The sequence below is a fragment of the Cebus imitator genome, unplaced genomic scaffold (assembly GCF_001604975.1).
Source record: "Cebus imitator isolate Cc_AM_T3 unplaced genomic scaffold, Cebus_imitator-1.0 Scaffold576, whole genome shotgun sequence".
NCBI classification, from domain to species: Eukaryota; Metazoa; Chordata; class Mammalia; order Primates; family Cebidae; genus Cebus; species Cebus imitator.
The window spans coordinates 1,069,020-1,084,615 of NW_016107891.1; the positions used below are offsets into that span (position 1 = coordinate 1,069,020).

The 15,596-nt window shown below is 53.7% G+C and overlaps 1 protein-coding gene across 1 annotated transcript in view; it reads left to right on the forward strand.

Annotated features, from left to right (window-relative positions):
* IL9R (interleukin 9 receptor) overlaps nt 1-11,772 on the forward strand; it is a 12,409-nt gene extending 637 nt beyond the window's left edge. Inside the window, 8 exon segments of the mRNA XM_017516210.2 lie at nt 5,045-5,158; nt 5,577-5,688; nt 5,871-6,049; nt 6,585-6,730; nt 7,387-7,588; nt 8,147-8,252; nt 9,325-9,409; nt 11,074-11,772. Of these exon segments, the coding sequence (XP_017371699.2) occupies nt 5,045-5,158; nt 5,577-5,688; nt 5,871-6,049; nt 6,585-6,730; nt 7,387-7,588; nt 8,147-8,252; nt 9,325-9,409; nt 11,074-11,646 (1,517 nt within the window). The 3' untranslated portion in view covers nt 11,647-11,772.
* Nucleotides 11,773-15,596: the final 3,824 nt, after the last annotated feature.

Sequence of the window (15,596 nt, forward strand, 5' to 3'; positions counted from 1 at the left end):
GAGGAGAGGGTTTGTTTTGGAAAGAGCATAGCCCTCTCAGTTTCCTGGGATATAGATAGTCTGGAGGATGTGGGCCCTGCTGGGATCCGCCTCTGCCCTACCTGCCCCCTGCTCTTCCTGTGACTTATGCTGTTCTGGGCTCACCCTCTTTCCAGAGCTTAGCTACATGAGGTAGATTAGTACCAAGAGTGGGTATCCTCACAGCACATCTTTAAGTAGCATCCCAGAGCCCTGCTTCTGGATACTCACAACATGAACATCATCCAGAAGCAAGGGCAGCCTCTGCCAGAGTGGAGGGGTTGGAAAAACATTTAACGAACAGCTGAGATGGGTGTAGGGGATGCAACATGATCAGACAGGGTCTTGGCTCAAGAAGCCTCATGTAGGGACATCACACAGTGATGACCTTCAACTGCAGTGGGGTAGCAAGGCTGTGGGCAGAGCAGGCAACACATGGGTACCTCTTCACAAAGACAGCAGGAAGAGAATGGGCATCATTTTTCTGTCTCAACTGCAGACTCCAGGTATCTGTGCCAATACCTTTACTCCAGCCCTGGCCCATGGCCGCTGCCCAACCCTTGGGTCCTGTCGGTTCAGGGCTGTGCACAACGAGAGGTGGCTGTGCTTAATCTCAGGGGTTCCATCCAGTGGGGGAGGCCAACTGTGGAATGGGGGAGGGCCTCATGAAGGACCAGGCCTGTGATGGGGAGGGAAGCTGGCAGAGGGGACAGTGGGTTCCCTCACAGATGCAGCACTGCTCCTTATCCTCTTCTCTGAAAGAGTTTGGAAAATGCATCTTGGTGCCATCTCTCTCCCACCCTGTCTTCCCTGCACCCTCTATGTGGGGTGTCCGTTGTATCTGTACTTGCCTCCAGCTGGCCTTTCCGCCCCCATTTCTGCCTCTTGCTCATCCCCACCCCTGTCAGCACCTCACACACTCTGCCCAACAGCATTGGGGATTCCCATTGTGCCACAGGAAATCCTCATGTGGTCCAGCCCCATCTTCTGTGGCAGCTTCCATGACCCTGGGCTCCAGCTGCGTCTAGGGTACCAGGGTCTGCATTTCTTCCTCTTCCCCCAAGCTGACAGAAGACCTTGCTGGACAAGTGTCCACTTAAATAGCAACTTCTATCCTATCCACCTCAATAGCTGCCAGCCTCCTGAATGGGCCAGAAGAACCAGGATATGCTTCCCGCCCCCATTAAAACAGACAAAATTGGACCAGGTGTGTTGGCTCATGCCTCTCATCCCAGCACTTTGAGAGGCCAAAATGGGTGGATCACTTGAGGCCAAAGGTTTGAGACTAGCCTGACCAACATGGTGAAAGTTGTCTCTACTAAAAATACAAAAATTAGGCCAGGTGCGGTGGCTCACGCCTGTAATCTCAGCACTTTGGGAGACCGAGGCGGATGGATCACGAGGTCAAGAGATCTAGACCAACCTGGCCAACATGGTGAAACCCGTCTCTACTAAAAAAACAAACAAACAAACAAAAAATTAGCTGGGCGTGGTGGCAGGCCCCTGTAGTCCCAGCTACTCGGGAGGCTGAGGCAGGAGAATTGCTTCAACCCAGGAGGTGGAGGTTGCAGTGAGCCAAGGTCGCGCCACTGCACTCCAGCCTGGCACCTGGTGACACAGTGAGATTCTGTCTAAAAAAAATACAAAAATTAGTGAGATGTGGTGACACATGCTTGTAATCCAAGCTACTTGGGAGGCTGAAGCAGGAGGATCACTTGAACTCGGGAGGCGGACGTAGCAGTCAGCCGAGATCACGCCACTGCACTCCAGCCTGGGTGACAGAGCGAGACGCCGTCTCAAAAATATATATATAATGGGCTCTGTGTAATTGTATAAGGCCAACTTGGAGAGTGTGCTTCAAGGCACAGAGGAGCCCAGGGCTACCTAGCCAGCCTCTATGATGGTTGCCTGCTCTGGTCTAAAATTCTGCTTGGTGTTAGGTGAGTGCTCAGGGGATGAGGGCCAGGGAGGGTGAAGGTCTGAGCCTGTCCGAAGACCCTCCTGCGGGTGTGGCAGAGCCTGTGGTCTGAGGCAGGGCTCCAGCTAAAGGGCAGCCCACAGCTTCACAGTGGCCCAGGGAACCAGGGCAGGCAGGCCATGAGGCTCAGCAGCCATCTGGGCCAGAGCTTGACACTGAGGCCATGGAACAGGTGGGGATCTCAGAAGAGATAAAAAAGTGACCCATGGACTGAAGGCTATGTCTATAGACCCAATGTGGGAGAGGCTGTGCTGGGCAGTGATGTTAGCCAGGCTCCCCAGCAGGACTGGGGGTGTCAGGGACAGCTCTATCCCAGGTTGCAGATACTGGGTTTCCCTCCTGCTCTCACAACCGTCCTGTGACCAGGTGTTGTTTGAGCTGTGGTGAGGCCTCCCTGGTGACATCCAGGAGCAGGGAGCCTGCGGGTTGGGCTGTGTGCACCTGCCCAGACTGACTGGCCCTGTGGTCAAGGATGGAGGAAGGCAGCTCTGCCTGCAACCACCCCATTTATAAAGCATTGTGGTGCCTTCTGTGGGGGTGTGTGTTGAGGGTTACCTCACAGGCACTGCCCTCAGGAAGCTCACAGGCTTTTGTAGAAGCTGGTGGGAATGTGCCAAGAACAGAGGTGTCAGGAGCCAGGTATTGGGCAGGTTCCAGGTCTCCGAGCTTCAGTTTCCTCACCTGTAGGAGGTTAGCGACCCTGCCCTGCTCAGCTCACCAGGTACAGGTGTAAGTTTTCAGTACAGAGGAAAAGCAGAGACCTTCCCCTCAGATAGCTGTCGCGGTCGTTGTACTTAACTCTCTCGTCTTGCTTTGTAGCTCTCAGGTGTCACATGTGGATCCTGCCCTACCATCCCTCTTCCCTGTCTAGAAATGAGGCCTGCTGAGCTTGGAGCCATCCCACTCCTCGATCTCAAGCCATCTGCTTCTGGGTTAGCCTATGGCTGGCCTGGCCTGATTCTACCCAGATATGGGTGTTTCTCCACGGCTGGTGTAGCGGTCATCCTTCCTGGGGCCTAGGTCAGCTCTCAGGTGTGGCTGTTGTGCCTGTGCTTCCTTCAGGTCCTGGTAATCATTCTAACCCTGCCCTCACATATCCCAAGAGCTGGCTAACTGTCTTCCCCATTCCCACCTTTCCAGGAACTGCTGCAAGAAGGGACGGACAGGCACTACTGCAGAGAACTTGCCGTGGTGTTTCATGCTGTGGCTAGTGGTGCCAGGCTGCACGCTCCATTCTAGGGAAGGGTGAGACTTCCTGATCATCAGTCTTAATGGGGACTGTCCTGTGGGTACCTGGATACGCTGTCAGGAGTGGCTTGGAGTGGGGTTAGGGTACTGCCTACTGCTCATTGAGGATGTGCAGGTTTCTTAAGGGTGTGCGTGCTGTAATCTGCATGCATGTCTGTTTTTTTTCTCCTTCCTTATCACTAATCAGTCTTGTATAACCAGGCTGGCCCTGCTTCCTGCCTAGGGGCTATCAGTGTACCATCTGGAGCTGCAAATGGGGTGATAGGGCGTCAGCAGCCTTCCCACACCCAAGTACTTCCTGATACCCAGCCCCTCATCTCCAGCCAACCTCTGGCTCCCACAGGGATCCTGGGGCTCAGGCCTCACACTCCAGCATGGGGGGCTTTGCCCTTCTGGTGGTGCTCTCCTTGGCAGCCACCTTGGAACAGGGATGCCACAGACAGAGTTCAGGAAGCGCCATCAGTTGCACAGATACCCCACTGCCATCCTTGTCCACTTTCCTGGGGCAGAACCCTGGGATGGGTCTTTATTTAAGTTGACAAAAAGGACAGAGAATGCATAGAGGCTGGGGACGGTGGCTCATGCCTGTAATCCCAAGACTTCGGGAGGTCGAGGCAGGTGGACCCCTTGAGGTCAGGAGTTCAAAACCAGCCTGGCCAACATGGTGAAACCCCCTCTCTACTAAAAATACAAAAAAATTAGCTGGCAGTGGTGGTGGATGCCTGTAATCCCAGCTACCTGGGAGGCCAAGGCAGGAGAATCACTTGAACTGGGAAAGCAGAAGTTGCAGTAAGCCGAGATTGCACCACCGCACTCCAGCCTGGGCAACAGAGGGAGACTCCATTTAAAAAAAAAATTGTGTAGAGGTTGTCTGTGTGACCCTGGGTAAGTCATCTCCCCTTCTCAGGACTCAGCTCCTTGCCTGTGAATGCGAGTGACCAGTTCCCCCAACCCTGACTCCCCTGTGGGGTGGGGGGGATGGGCTGGCTGAGGCAGACGTGGAGACCTAGCTGAGTCAGAGTACAGGATCTAAGTTTGAGGGTGCATCTTACACACTGCAGCCATGAGTCTTTGGCTGGGTCAAATGGCTTTTCTGAGCTTCAGTTCCTTATTAGTAAAGCCTGGGCAATGGTGCCCAGTGTCTTTTTTTTTTTTGCATTTTAGGTTTTGGGGTACATGTGAAGAACATGCAAGATTGTTGCATAGGTACACACATGGCAGTGTGATTTGCTGCCTTCCTCCCCTTCACCTATATCTGTCATTTCTCCCCATGCTATCTCTCCCCAACTCCCCACCCCCTGCTGTCCCTCCCTTATTTACCCCCAACAGACCCCAGTGTGCAATGCTCCCCTCCCTGTGTCCATGTGTTCTCATTGTTCAACACCCACCTATGAGGGAGAACATACGGTGTTTGATTTTCTGCTCTTGTGTCAGTTTGCTGAGAATGATGGTTTCCAGGTTCATCCATGTCCCTACAAAGGACACGAACTCATCGTTTTTGATGGCTGCGTAATATTCCATGGTGTATATGGGAATATATCCAAAGGATTATAAATCGTTCTACTATAAGGACACATGCACACGAATGTTGATTGCAGCACTGTTTACAATACCAAAGACCTGGAACCAACCCAAATGCCCATCAATGATAGACTGGACAGGGTGCCCAGTGTCTTTCACAGGACACTGTGTGAGTGCAAGTGGGGTACCCACTCAGTGCTCTGCTGGGGAGCAATTCATGGGGAGCACCCCTCCAGAGAGGGATGGCTTGCACAGGGCCCTCAGCCCAGTCCCTTGCAGGCTGGACCTTGGAGAGTGAGGCCCTGAGGCAAGACATGGGCACCTGGCTCCTGGCCTGCATCTGCATCTGCACCTGTGTCTGCTCGGGAGTCTCCGTCCCAGGGGAAGGACGAGGTGAGGGCTGGGCACTAGTGTCTGTGTGAGGTAGGTGGAGAACTAGGGCATGTTTGGGGGACTGGGTTGTCCTCTGTCGAGCCCCTAGGGAAAAGTTTGGCTCAAACTGTGCTGGGTCATGTCCTCTATGGGTCAGCCTGGACCTCAGTCTCTAGTCTCTGACCTTTACCTCCCTACCTTCAATGTCTGGATCGACCTTAGTCTCACTTCCTTCACCCTCTTGACACCTCCGTGAGTCTAACTGGCCCGTGTACCATGAGTCAGAGCTGATCACTTCCCAGGCCTCCCAGTGCTTCCCTGAATAGATTCTGGGATCATTCACTGGTGACTGCCCTGCGAGGGTGTCAGCTATCAGATCCACCCAACCCTCTCTGCCCTGAAGCACTTACTGTGGGCTCCCAACGATCACTGTCTCCAGGGCCAAGGGCTGGAACCTTCACCTGCCTCACCAACAACATTCTCAGGATCGATTGCCACTGGTCTGCCCCAGAGCTGGCCCAGGGCTCCAGCCCCTGGCTCCTCTTCACCAGGTGAGGATGGAGGGCCATGCCCACCTGGGTAATGGTGCCCAGTGTCTTTCACAGGACACTGTGTGAGTGCAAGTGGGGACCCACTGAGCACTCTGCTGGGATGAGGGTGAGGTCCCTAGGATTGCAGCAGCTGCACCAGGACAGTGTAGCAGCCCTGTGGTTCTGATACATGGCCTTTCCAGCAACCAGGCGCCTGGCAGCACACATAAGTGCATCTTGCAGGGCGGTGAGTGCACTGTACTGCTGCCCCCTGAGGCGGTGATCCTGCCATCTGACAATTTCACCATCACTTTCCACCACTGCGTGTCTGGGAGGGAGCAGGTCAGCCTGGTGGACCCACAGTACCTGCCCCGGAGACATGGTGAGCAGTGGCTATAGGCCTGGGGCGGGACCCCTTGGCAAGAACATCCTGGCTGCCTGGGGGCTGGGGGCAAGGCCCTGCAGCCTGTGACCCCTGTGGGCCCAGTGAGTGTTCTCAGTCCCTGCCAAGTGAGATCCAGGGCTGGGGGCAGTGTTGGCCCCTGGGAGGGTAGGGCCCACGTGGTTGCTGCAGGGGAAGGGTTTTGGCAGGAAATAAAGATGGAGGGCTGCTAGTTGGGGCACGGGGTGCCATTTAAGTCATGTGAAATGCTCTTCAGTCATCCCAGCATGTTGACTTCGAAGCAAAGGGAAGCAATATTTAGAAACCACCTAATCTCGCTGCAGAGGCCGGTGGAAGTGATTGCTGTCCTGTCCTGCCTGGGGCTTTACTGGACCAGTCTCCCAGTGAGGTGTCTGGTCGGAGAGGGCCTTGACCATGCCCCTTGGGAATCTTTCAGATCCCCAGTCTTGGGTGTGCTGACTGACAGACCCAGACAAATGGATCTTCAGCCTCACATGGATTCACTCTGTTCCAGTTAAGCTAGATCCGCCCTCTGACTTGCAGAGCAATGTCAGCTCTGGCCACTGCATGCTGACCTGGATCATCAGTCCTGCCTTGGAGCCGCTGACCACACTTCTCAGCTATGAGCTGGCCTTCAAGAAGCAGGAAGAGGCCTGGGAGGTAACACTTTGGCTGGTTTTCTCTGGAGTCCTCTCTCCTGGGAACAGCAGCCCAGGGCAGAATCCCCACTCTACACAGGGAGATGTCAACTTGTAGTGATGAGGAGGGGAGGAACTAGAGCTAGGTGTGTGTGTACATACACATATACTGACATGCACGTGTATGCTTTGTGTATGTGCATGGGAGTTAGGGTGAGTATGCCTGTGTCTCTGTGAGTGTGTGCACATAAGAGTGGTGAGTGTGCCTGTATGTGCACCCATGTTTGTGTGTTTATATGTAAGTGTACATACAAGTGTGCCGGTGCCTTGCATTTGTATATGTGAGTGTGCCTATGTGGATGAGTGTGTATGCAACTGTGGTGAGTGTGAATGTGCTCATGTGTACACGCATGTGCTTATGAGTGTGCATGCAACTGTGATGAGTATGAAAGTGTCCCCGTAGATATGTTTGCCTGTGTGTGCATATGTGTATTTGGGGCAAATGCAGCTGTGTCTGTGTGTGAGTGTGAGTGTGGAAGTATGCCTTCTCTGTGTGTGTGCACGTGAAGGTGGCAAGCATGCCTGTGTGTTATATAAGCATATAAGACGTGTGTATTCTCGAGGGCTGAAGGTTGCAGCCCCACCTTCAGCACCTGCTAACTGTCTCCACCCCCACAGCGGGCCCAGCATAGGGATCACATTGTTGGGGTGACCTGGCTTATACTTGAAGCCTTTGAGCTGGACCCTGGCTTTATCCATGAGGCCAGGCTGCGTGTCCAGATGGCCACGACGGAGGATGACGTGGCAGAGGAAGAGCGTTATACAGGCCAGTGGAGCGAGTGGAGCCAGCCTGTGTGCTTCCAGGCTCCCGAGAGACAAGGTGGGCACTGCTGTGGCTCCTGCACTTCCAGAGTCTGGGCTGGGTGTCTTCTCCCTTGTTCACCTCACCCCTGCACCCCTTCGACCTCCTGGAAGCCCGTCCCTGAAGCAGCCATGCCCCAGTTGACCCCCTTCCTCTGAAGGTCTGAGGTCTACAGGGAGGAATCAAACACCTGCCAACTCTGGGGCTTCCTTGGAACTTTTAGTCAGTGGCTCCTGTTAGGAGTGAGGTCGACAGGGCTGCACACCAGGGCTGGTGCTCCTGCGTGGAGGCTGGACGTGACCTCAGTGTCCTTAATGAGAGCTGGGCTGACTCTTGTGCACTGCAGTGCTGAGAGGTCCCATGGACCTGTGACCCAATATGTGGAAGATGGGAAGAGTGAGGCCCAGGAGTGTGGCTCATACAAGGTCCTTCAGCAGGTGACACAAACCTCCAAGGCCCATCACAAACCTTCCACTTTGGCCCAGGGCACTAAAGGGTGCACCTTTGCCATGTAGGTTTGTGGGGAGCCTCCTGGCACTGAGGCTGCTCACAACCCTGGGCCCTTCCTGCCCATAGGCCCTCTGATCCCACCCTTGGGGCGCCCAGACACCATCCTTGTTGGTGTGTCTGTCTTTCTCCTGCTGACGGGCCTGATCTACCTTCTGTTCAAGCTGTCGCCCAGGTAGGTAGCTGATGTGTGTATGTGTATGTGTGTGTGTGTGTACTTGTGTGAAAGGGTAAGGGTGTACATGTCTTAGTGTATGTGTGCAGATGTATCTCTATGTGCATGTGTGAGTGTGTGGTGGGTGGGGTATCAAGGGCCACCTCTGTCTGGTTCCTCCCTTCCCCTCTCCACTGTCGAGGTTAACAGTGGCATGGGCTTTTCAAGTCTTCACTGTGGGCCAGAAGAGGGTTCTCAAGTTGTCAGGGGAGAGAAGGGAAGGGGGATCTGTGGCAGAGGCTGAAGATAAGGACAGCTTGGTCCCAACCAAACCCAGAATCACGGAGATCAGGAGCCCAACGTCCTGGTCTCCTGCCTATGGAGGAGCTCTGTTTGTTCATCTGTTCATACATTCTAAGAAAGGACATTTGGGGCATCTGGTGTGCACAGGACACTGTTCTCACCCTGGCAGATGCATTAGAGAACAAGTTGGACAAGGGCGCTCCTTAAATAAACCATCATGCCTCATGCACTGCATATCAGGTTTCAAGAGAGGGTACTGGGGCCGTGTCAGGCAGCAGATGTGAGGAAGAGGGTGTGGGGAGAGGGCAGTTGGGTGGGGCCAAGCGGGAGGGCACTTGGCTTCTCCTTGGAGCAAAGGAAAGTGTGAAACTGTGTGATACAACCTAGTTTATCTTTTGAAGGATGGATTGCTGGACAAGGGGACATGGGAGACCTGCTGGAGGCAGGAAAGTAGAGGGAATTGCAGGGTCTTAGGAGGAGAAATAGAGGGGACATGTGGCTGGATGAGATATGAGTGATGACCCCTGAGATGGGGAAAATGGGGACAGGCTTGCAGGGAAGTTGACGAAGTCTACTCTCTGTTCTGAACCTGCCATTGCAGCTCACGCTGTAAAGGACGTGTGCCTCGGCATAAATCAGTCCCATGTGGCCATTAGGCAAGGAGGCCCAGATGGGTCCTGACCTGAGAGTGGGTTGAGATGTGATGAGATAGAAGAGAGGCTCAGCCTCTGCAGTGACCTCAGGCCACTTGGGTTGCCATAGGCCTCTGACTGGCCTCTCCTGGCCTCAGGGTGAAGAGAACCTTCTACCGGAACGTGCCCTCTCCAGCGGCGTTCTTCCAGCCCCTCTACAATATGCACAATGGGAACTTCCAGGTTTGTGCAGAGAACACGGCAGGGTGTGGGGGGCAGGGCTTGACTAGAAACTGGCGTGCCCAAGATGATGGCTTTCATGAGGGTTGGCAGCCAATGTGGCAGCCTTGTCCGTGCTTGGAGCCCTTTTTGTATATTAAGTGAATTTTGATTTATACCATGTTCCAAATGGGGAAAAAACTAGCTTTATTTCCCATTGCTGATGTCGTTCTGTTCTCATGTCTCCAGTCTCATTGTTGATGGAAAAAATGTAAATGTCTCGTGACTTATCTCTGTCCCCTCTGGTTTATACCTGTCTGCATCCACCATGTGCCTCACCTCCTCCTTCTGCGAAGATGTCTGTGGGGAAGGGTCTGTGGTGGATGCACTGCCACTGGGGCTCTCACTGCCTCTGGGCTCCTGCTCTGCCTGGTCCCCTGGTCCCCCTCGGATTGCATGCTGGCACCACAGCTGAGCAGTGGGCTCTGCACGTCCCTCCCTTCCCCCCAAGTTGGGCTCCCACAACCGAGGAACCAGTGAGCAACTTGGGGGTTGCATCAGGCCCTCCCCTCCCTGCTGGGCTGGAGGTTCATGGCCCCTGGGTGGGAGGAGGGGGAGAGGGAGGGCTCCAGTGAGTGGTCTCTGGTTTTTCCCTTCAGACTCCTCATTTTGGGCAAAGGACAAGAAGCAGTGAGGGCCCCTCCCTGGGGTCTGGGCCAAGCTGACCCCTCTTCTCCAGGATCTTCACTCCCGGATGCCCTTGGGCATCCCTGGACCCTTTGTGGCAAGGATGTCCCCTCCACACCACGGTTCCTGCTTACTGTGCAGAAAAATCTTTTTCCCTCTCAATAAGGAGGCTAGTTTTCAAGATTTTTGTCCAAAAATAGAATTTGAACCATGAACTGGCACCTGGCTCTTTTCACAGTACCCGTCTTTTTCCCTAAGGTGGTAGGTGTGACTGTCAAGAACCTGGGCAGCTTAGGACAAGGCTGAGCAGGGCACAGATTGTGATGGTCACCTGGACTGTCATCCTGTTGCAGGCACCAGCCCTTCCCTAGAGAACCAGGGCACCTGCCAGGGTTTATTTAGACCCTCGGGCGGGGATCTGGTGCCATAGGTTGGTCTCCAGAGAGTAGTGCAATGATGGAGGGTGTGGTGTGTGTGGTGCATGGGCTGGAGGCTCCTGGTCCCACCAAGGGAACAGCTTCTTTTTGGATGTTGGAGGCCTCCTGTGGCCCCACAGAAGGATCCAGTTCTGCTGGTCTTAGCCAAGTGCTTTGAAAGTCACCAGTCCTGACAGTGACTCCTGTGTGTGTGTGTTTCAGGTAGGAGTGCCCAGTCTCAGTAGCTGCTGAAAGGCCCTGAGGCACATGCTGTCAGGGTTGGCTCTATCCTGGGCAGATATCACCATCTGTACCTTGGTTCAGGCTGTTGTGAGCACCAGGCCCTGTGCTGGGGGAGTCATGAGGGCCTGAAGGGACTCAGGGTCCCATGTTGAGGCTGGGCTGGCACATGAGCAAAGACAGAATGTTCAAGACACAGGTGCTGCTTGGCCTCTGGGTGTGGACTTCAGGAGGGCTTCCTGGAGGAGGAGGGAGGCTGGGCTTGCCAGAAAGGAGGCAGCTGCTCCCAGGATGAGTTCTCAACATGCTGCTTGACCCCTTCCCTCCTCCCGCACTCTGTTCCAGACTTGGATGGGGGCCCACAGGACCGGCGTGCTGCTGAACCAAGACTGTGCTGGCACCTCACGAGGAGCCTTGGAACCCTGCGTCCAGGAGGCCATTGCACTGCTCACCTGTGGCCCAGTGTATCCCTGGAAATCTGTGTGCCTGGAGGAGGAGCAGGAGAACACTGGGACCAGCATCCTGGGGACTCTGAGCTCAGAGGATGTGCTGCCAGCAGGGTGTACGGAGTGGAGGGCACAGACACTTGCCTATCTGCCACAGGAGGACTGGACCCCCATGTCCCCCACCAGGCCAGCTCCCCCAAACTCAGAGGGCAGCAGCAGCAGCAGTGACTACTGTGGTGTCTTGGACTGCTACGGGGGATGCCACCCCTCAACCTTCCCTAGAAACATGCAGAACTCTGGGTCCATCCCAACCCTGGCCCGTGGCCTTTCCTGTGAGCATCAGGGCCTGGAGACCCAGCAAGGAGGTGCCTGGATGCTGGCTGGTCACTGCCAGAGGCCCAGGCTGCATGAGGACCTCCGGGGCATGTTGCTACCTCCTGTCTTCAACAAGCCTCGGTCCTGGACACTCTAGGTCCCTGATGCATCATGTCCATTTGGGAAAATGGACTGAAGTCTCTGGAGCCCTCGTCTGGGACTGAACCTCCTAAGAAGGGGCCCCGAGCAGTGATCAGAGGTCCTGTCTGGATGGAGGCTGGAGCTGGTCCCAGTGTTCTCCTGCTCCTCCTTTCTAGAGATTAAAAGGGGCTTGATGGCTGTTGCAAAGTATTGATGACTGGAAGGAGGGGCCAGAGGAGGAGTGAGGGGTGGGGTTTGACCAGCCCTGGGCTTTCTGAGCTCTGAGCTAGCACAGTGGAGGCTCAATGATTGTTCTGGGGACAGCAGGGTGGAGGCTTAGGGACAGCTCTCGGCTGAGCTCAGGGTGGAGGTTCAGGGGCTGCTTCAGGGACAGCAGGGTAGAAGATCAGGGACAGTTCCTGGGAGGCCAACACCCTCTTTCCTCCTTGTCCTCATCCTCCCTCTTGCTCCAGGAAACTGAGAGCTGAGGCTGGAGCTCCCAGACAGTCAAGGCTGGAAGTGACCATCCACCACTGATGGCAGCCTGCGAAGGGTCCTGCTTCTGTCCCTCAGCCTGTCATAGTCTGGGCTTGGGTAGCAGCTGTAGTCTGGAGAGAGTCGCAGATGGAGCAGAATGTGCCTGCATTTGTTTCCCAGGGCTGCTGTAACAAAGTGCCACAAAATGGGCAGCTTAGAACAACAGAGATTTGTTGTCTCACAGCTTCGAAGTCCAGAAGTTGGAAATAAAGATGTTGGCAGTGTTCCTGATCACATGTTCTTAGGCTCCCTTGAAACAGAAGTTGATACAAGGCCAAGCAAAGTTTCCCAGACAAGGCTTTATGAAGGCTTATGCCCCAAAAGATTGCGCAGAAGAGAGACAGTGCAGGAGGAAGGATTCTTGGCTGGCTCCCCGAGGGGAATGCATTGTGGTGCCTTAAGGAGGGTGACATGCATAATTTATGGGTTAGGTGAGTGTCATTACACATATGGGGGGCGGTGATCAGATGCAGTAAAGAATCATGCTAACACATAAGTTGCATGATTAGAAAATGGCAATAAGCCCCTCCCTGGGTGGGGACTTTAGTATTATCATGAGGTCAGGGGTAAGTATTATCATAAGACCAGGGTCATTCTCCTGACTTTGTGCACCAGCAGATGATAGACTCAACTCCCTTATGGTGGGATGATGCTTATCTTATTTTTTCTCAGACAGTTGGCAAGGTCTGGTCAGCTAGTATGGCACCTGGAGGGTGGTGCTGCAAGGTCTGGTGGTCAGTGGGAGTGGGCCAAGTCCCATTTCTGCTCTGTCTCAGCAGGGGTATGCTCCCTGTGAAGGCACTAATGAAGGATCAGTTTCAGGCCTCTCTTCAGCTTCTGTTAGTTTCTTGGCTTGTGACAGCAAAGCTCCAATTTTTTTGTTTTGTTTTGTTTTGTTTTCGAGACGGAGTTTTACTCTTGCTGCCCAGGCTGGAGTGCAGTGGCACAATCTTGGCTCAATACAATCTCCATCTCACCTCCTGGGTTCAAGCGATTCTCCTGGCTCAGCCTCTGGAGTAGCTGGGATTACAGGTGCCTGATACCACGCCTGGCTAGTTTTTGTATTTTTAGTAGAGATGGTGTTTCGCTATGTTGGCCAGGCTGGTCTCAAACTCCTGACATCAAGTGATCCACCTGCCTTGGTCTCCTAAAGTATTGGAATTACGGGTGTGAGCCACCATGCCCGGCTAAAGCTCCAGTCTTTAAATGGCTTTTTCCCTGTGTGCATTTGTTTCTAAATCCTGCCCCCGCCAAGGTTTTTTTTTTTTTTTTTTTTTTTGAGACGAAGTCTCAGTCTGTCGCCCAGGGTGGAGTACAGTGGCGCAATCTTGGCTTTATAGCAGGAGCATAACCCTGCTGACACAGACCAGATCTCAGCTCACTGCAACCTCCATCTCCCAGGTTCAAGCAGTTCTCCTGCCTCAGCCTCCTGAGTAGCTTGGATTACAGGTGTATGCCACCACACCCGGCTAATCTTTGTATTTTTAGTAGAGATAGGGTTTTACCGTGTTGGTCAGGCTGGTCTTGAACTCCTGACCTCGTGATCCACCTGCCTTGGCCTCCAAAAGTGCTGGGATTACAGGTGTGAGCCATCATGCCTAGCCAAATTTCCCCTTTTTAAAATCATGATCATAGTGGATTAAGGCTGGCCCTAACGATTTACTCTTGACTTGATCATCTGCAAAGACACTATTTCCATATAAGGTCATATTCACAAGTACTGGGATTAGGACTTCAACATAGAGGGCCTGACTACTGGTTCCACACACCATGGCATCTCCTAGTGTGCCCCATCCTCTTCCTGGGTGCCCCAGGCATAACACAGGAGGGCCTGACTGCAGGGCTTTAGGCTGGCATTTGGATCATCTGCCTAGCTAGGGCTGTGACCAGACTCAGATAGGAGGTGGGACCTGACTCCTGAGGGAAGGCTCGAACTCTGGACCAGACTGTAGAGTAGCTGACACAGGGAAATGGCAAAAGTACCCCTCCATAAGACACATCCACCAGTGCCATGTGAGTTTGCCATTCCATGGTAACACCTGGAAAATAGTGCCCTTTTCCATGGCAATAACCTGAAAGTTACTACTGCTTTTCTAGAAGTGTCTAAATAACCTGCCCCTTAATTTGCATATAATTAAAAGTGGGTATAAATATAATTGCAGAACTGCCTCTGAGCTGCTACTCAGCTCACTGCCTATGGGGTATCCCTGCTCCATAAGGGTATCCTCTGCTGCTGCTGTGCACGGCTCCTTCAATAAAAGTTGCTGTCTAACACCACCGACTTGCTCTTTAATTCTTTCCTGGGTGAAGCCAAAAGCCCTCCTGTACTAAGCCCCAATTTCTGGACTCACCTTCCCTGCATCAAGAGTGCTCTGGGGTTGGGAGCACTCTGGGGGTTTGAAGGCAGGATGAAATGGACGCTGTTCTCTCTCTGGGTCCTGAGCTCTCTTGGGGGCTCTGATGCTCCCTGCAACCTGAGCAGAAAGAAGTACCTGCAGTCTGAGGCTCCCAAAGGCAAAAGCCCCTTCTGGGTCAGATAGGCAGCCCTTCTACCCTGCATGCCTGCAGAGCTTCTGGGGTTTTATGGGGAGCCTCAGCAGAGCTGGATCCTGGTCTGTGGAGGTGAAGCAGGCCCCAGAATACATCTTTAGCATCCAGAGAGTGGGAGGGTGTGGATGGAAGCAAGGTACAGGCATCCTCAGCTCTAATCTAACCAAGTATAAAAATACTAGTGTGAATACACTTCCTGGAGCTAGGCTCTGGGGAGCCCTGGGCCGGTTTATATATAACAGGATCTGTGTGGCTCATGAGGCTCCTTGTGGGACCTGGGCTACCTCATGATCACACAAACGAACCCACAGTTGGGATGCCGCTCCTGTGTGGACTGGACACATCTTCATTCAACTCACAAACCTTCCCTAAGTGGCCCCTGGAGACCTGGTTCTGGGCTGGAACCTGAGTGTGAAGCCACTGGAGGCTGAGGCACCGTAGGTGAGTTAGTCACCTTAGCCTGGCCCTCCCCTCTGCATAGAGCATTAGCCATACCTAGCAGACTGATATGAGTTCACCTGAGCAAGACACCTACACACAGTGGTACTCAGAAAAAGCTAATAATTCCTTATTGGAATGAGACAGGGCTGGCATGGCGGCTCATGCCTGTAATCTCAGCATTTTGTGAGGCTGAGGCAAGCAGATTGCTTGAGCCCAGAAGTTTGAGACCAGTCTGGGCAACACAGCACAATCCCATGTCTACAAAAAACACAAAAGTCATTAGCTGGGCATGGTGGTGCTTGCCTATAGTCCTAGGTATTGGGGAGGCTGAGGCAGAAAGACTGATTAAGCCTGGGAGGCAAAGGTTGCAGTGAGCCAAGATTGTGCCACTGCACTCCAGCCCGGGTGACAGAATGACACCCTGTCTCAAAAAAAAAA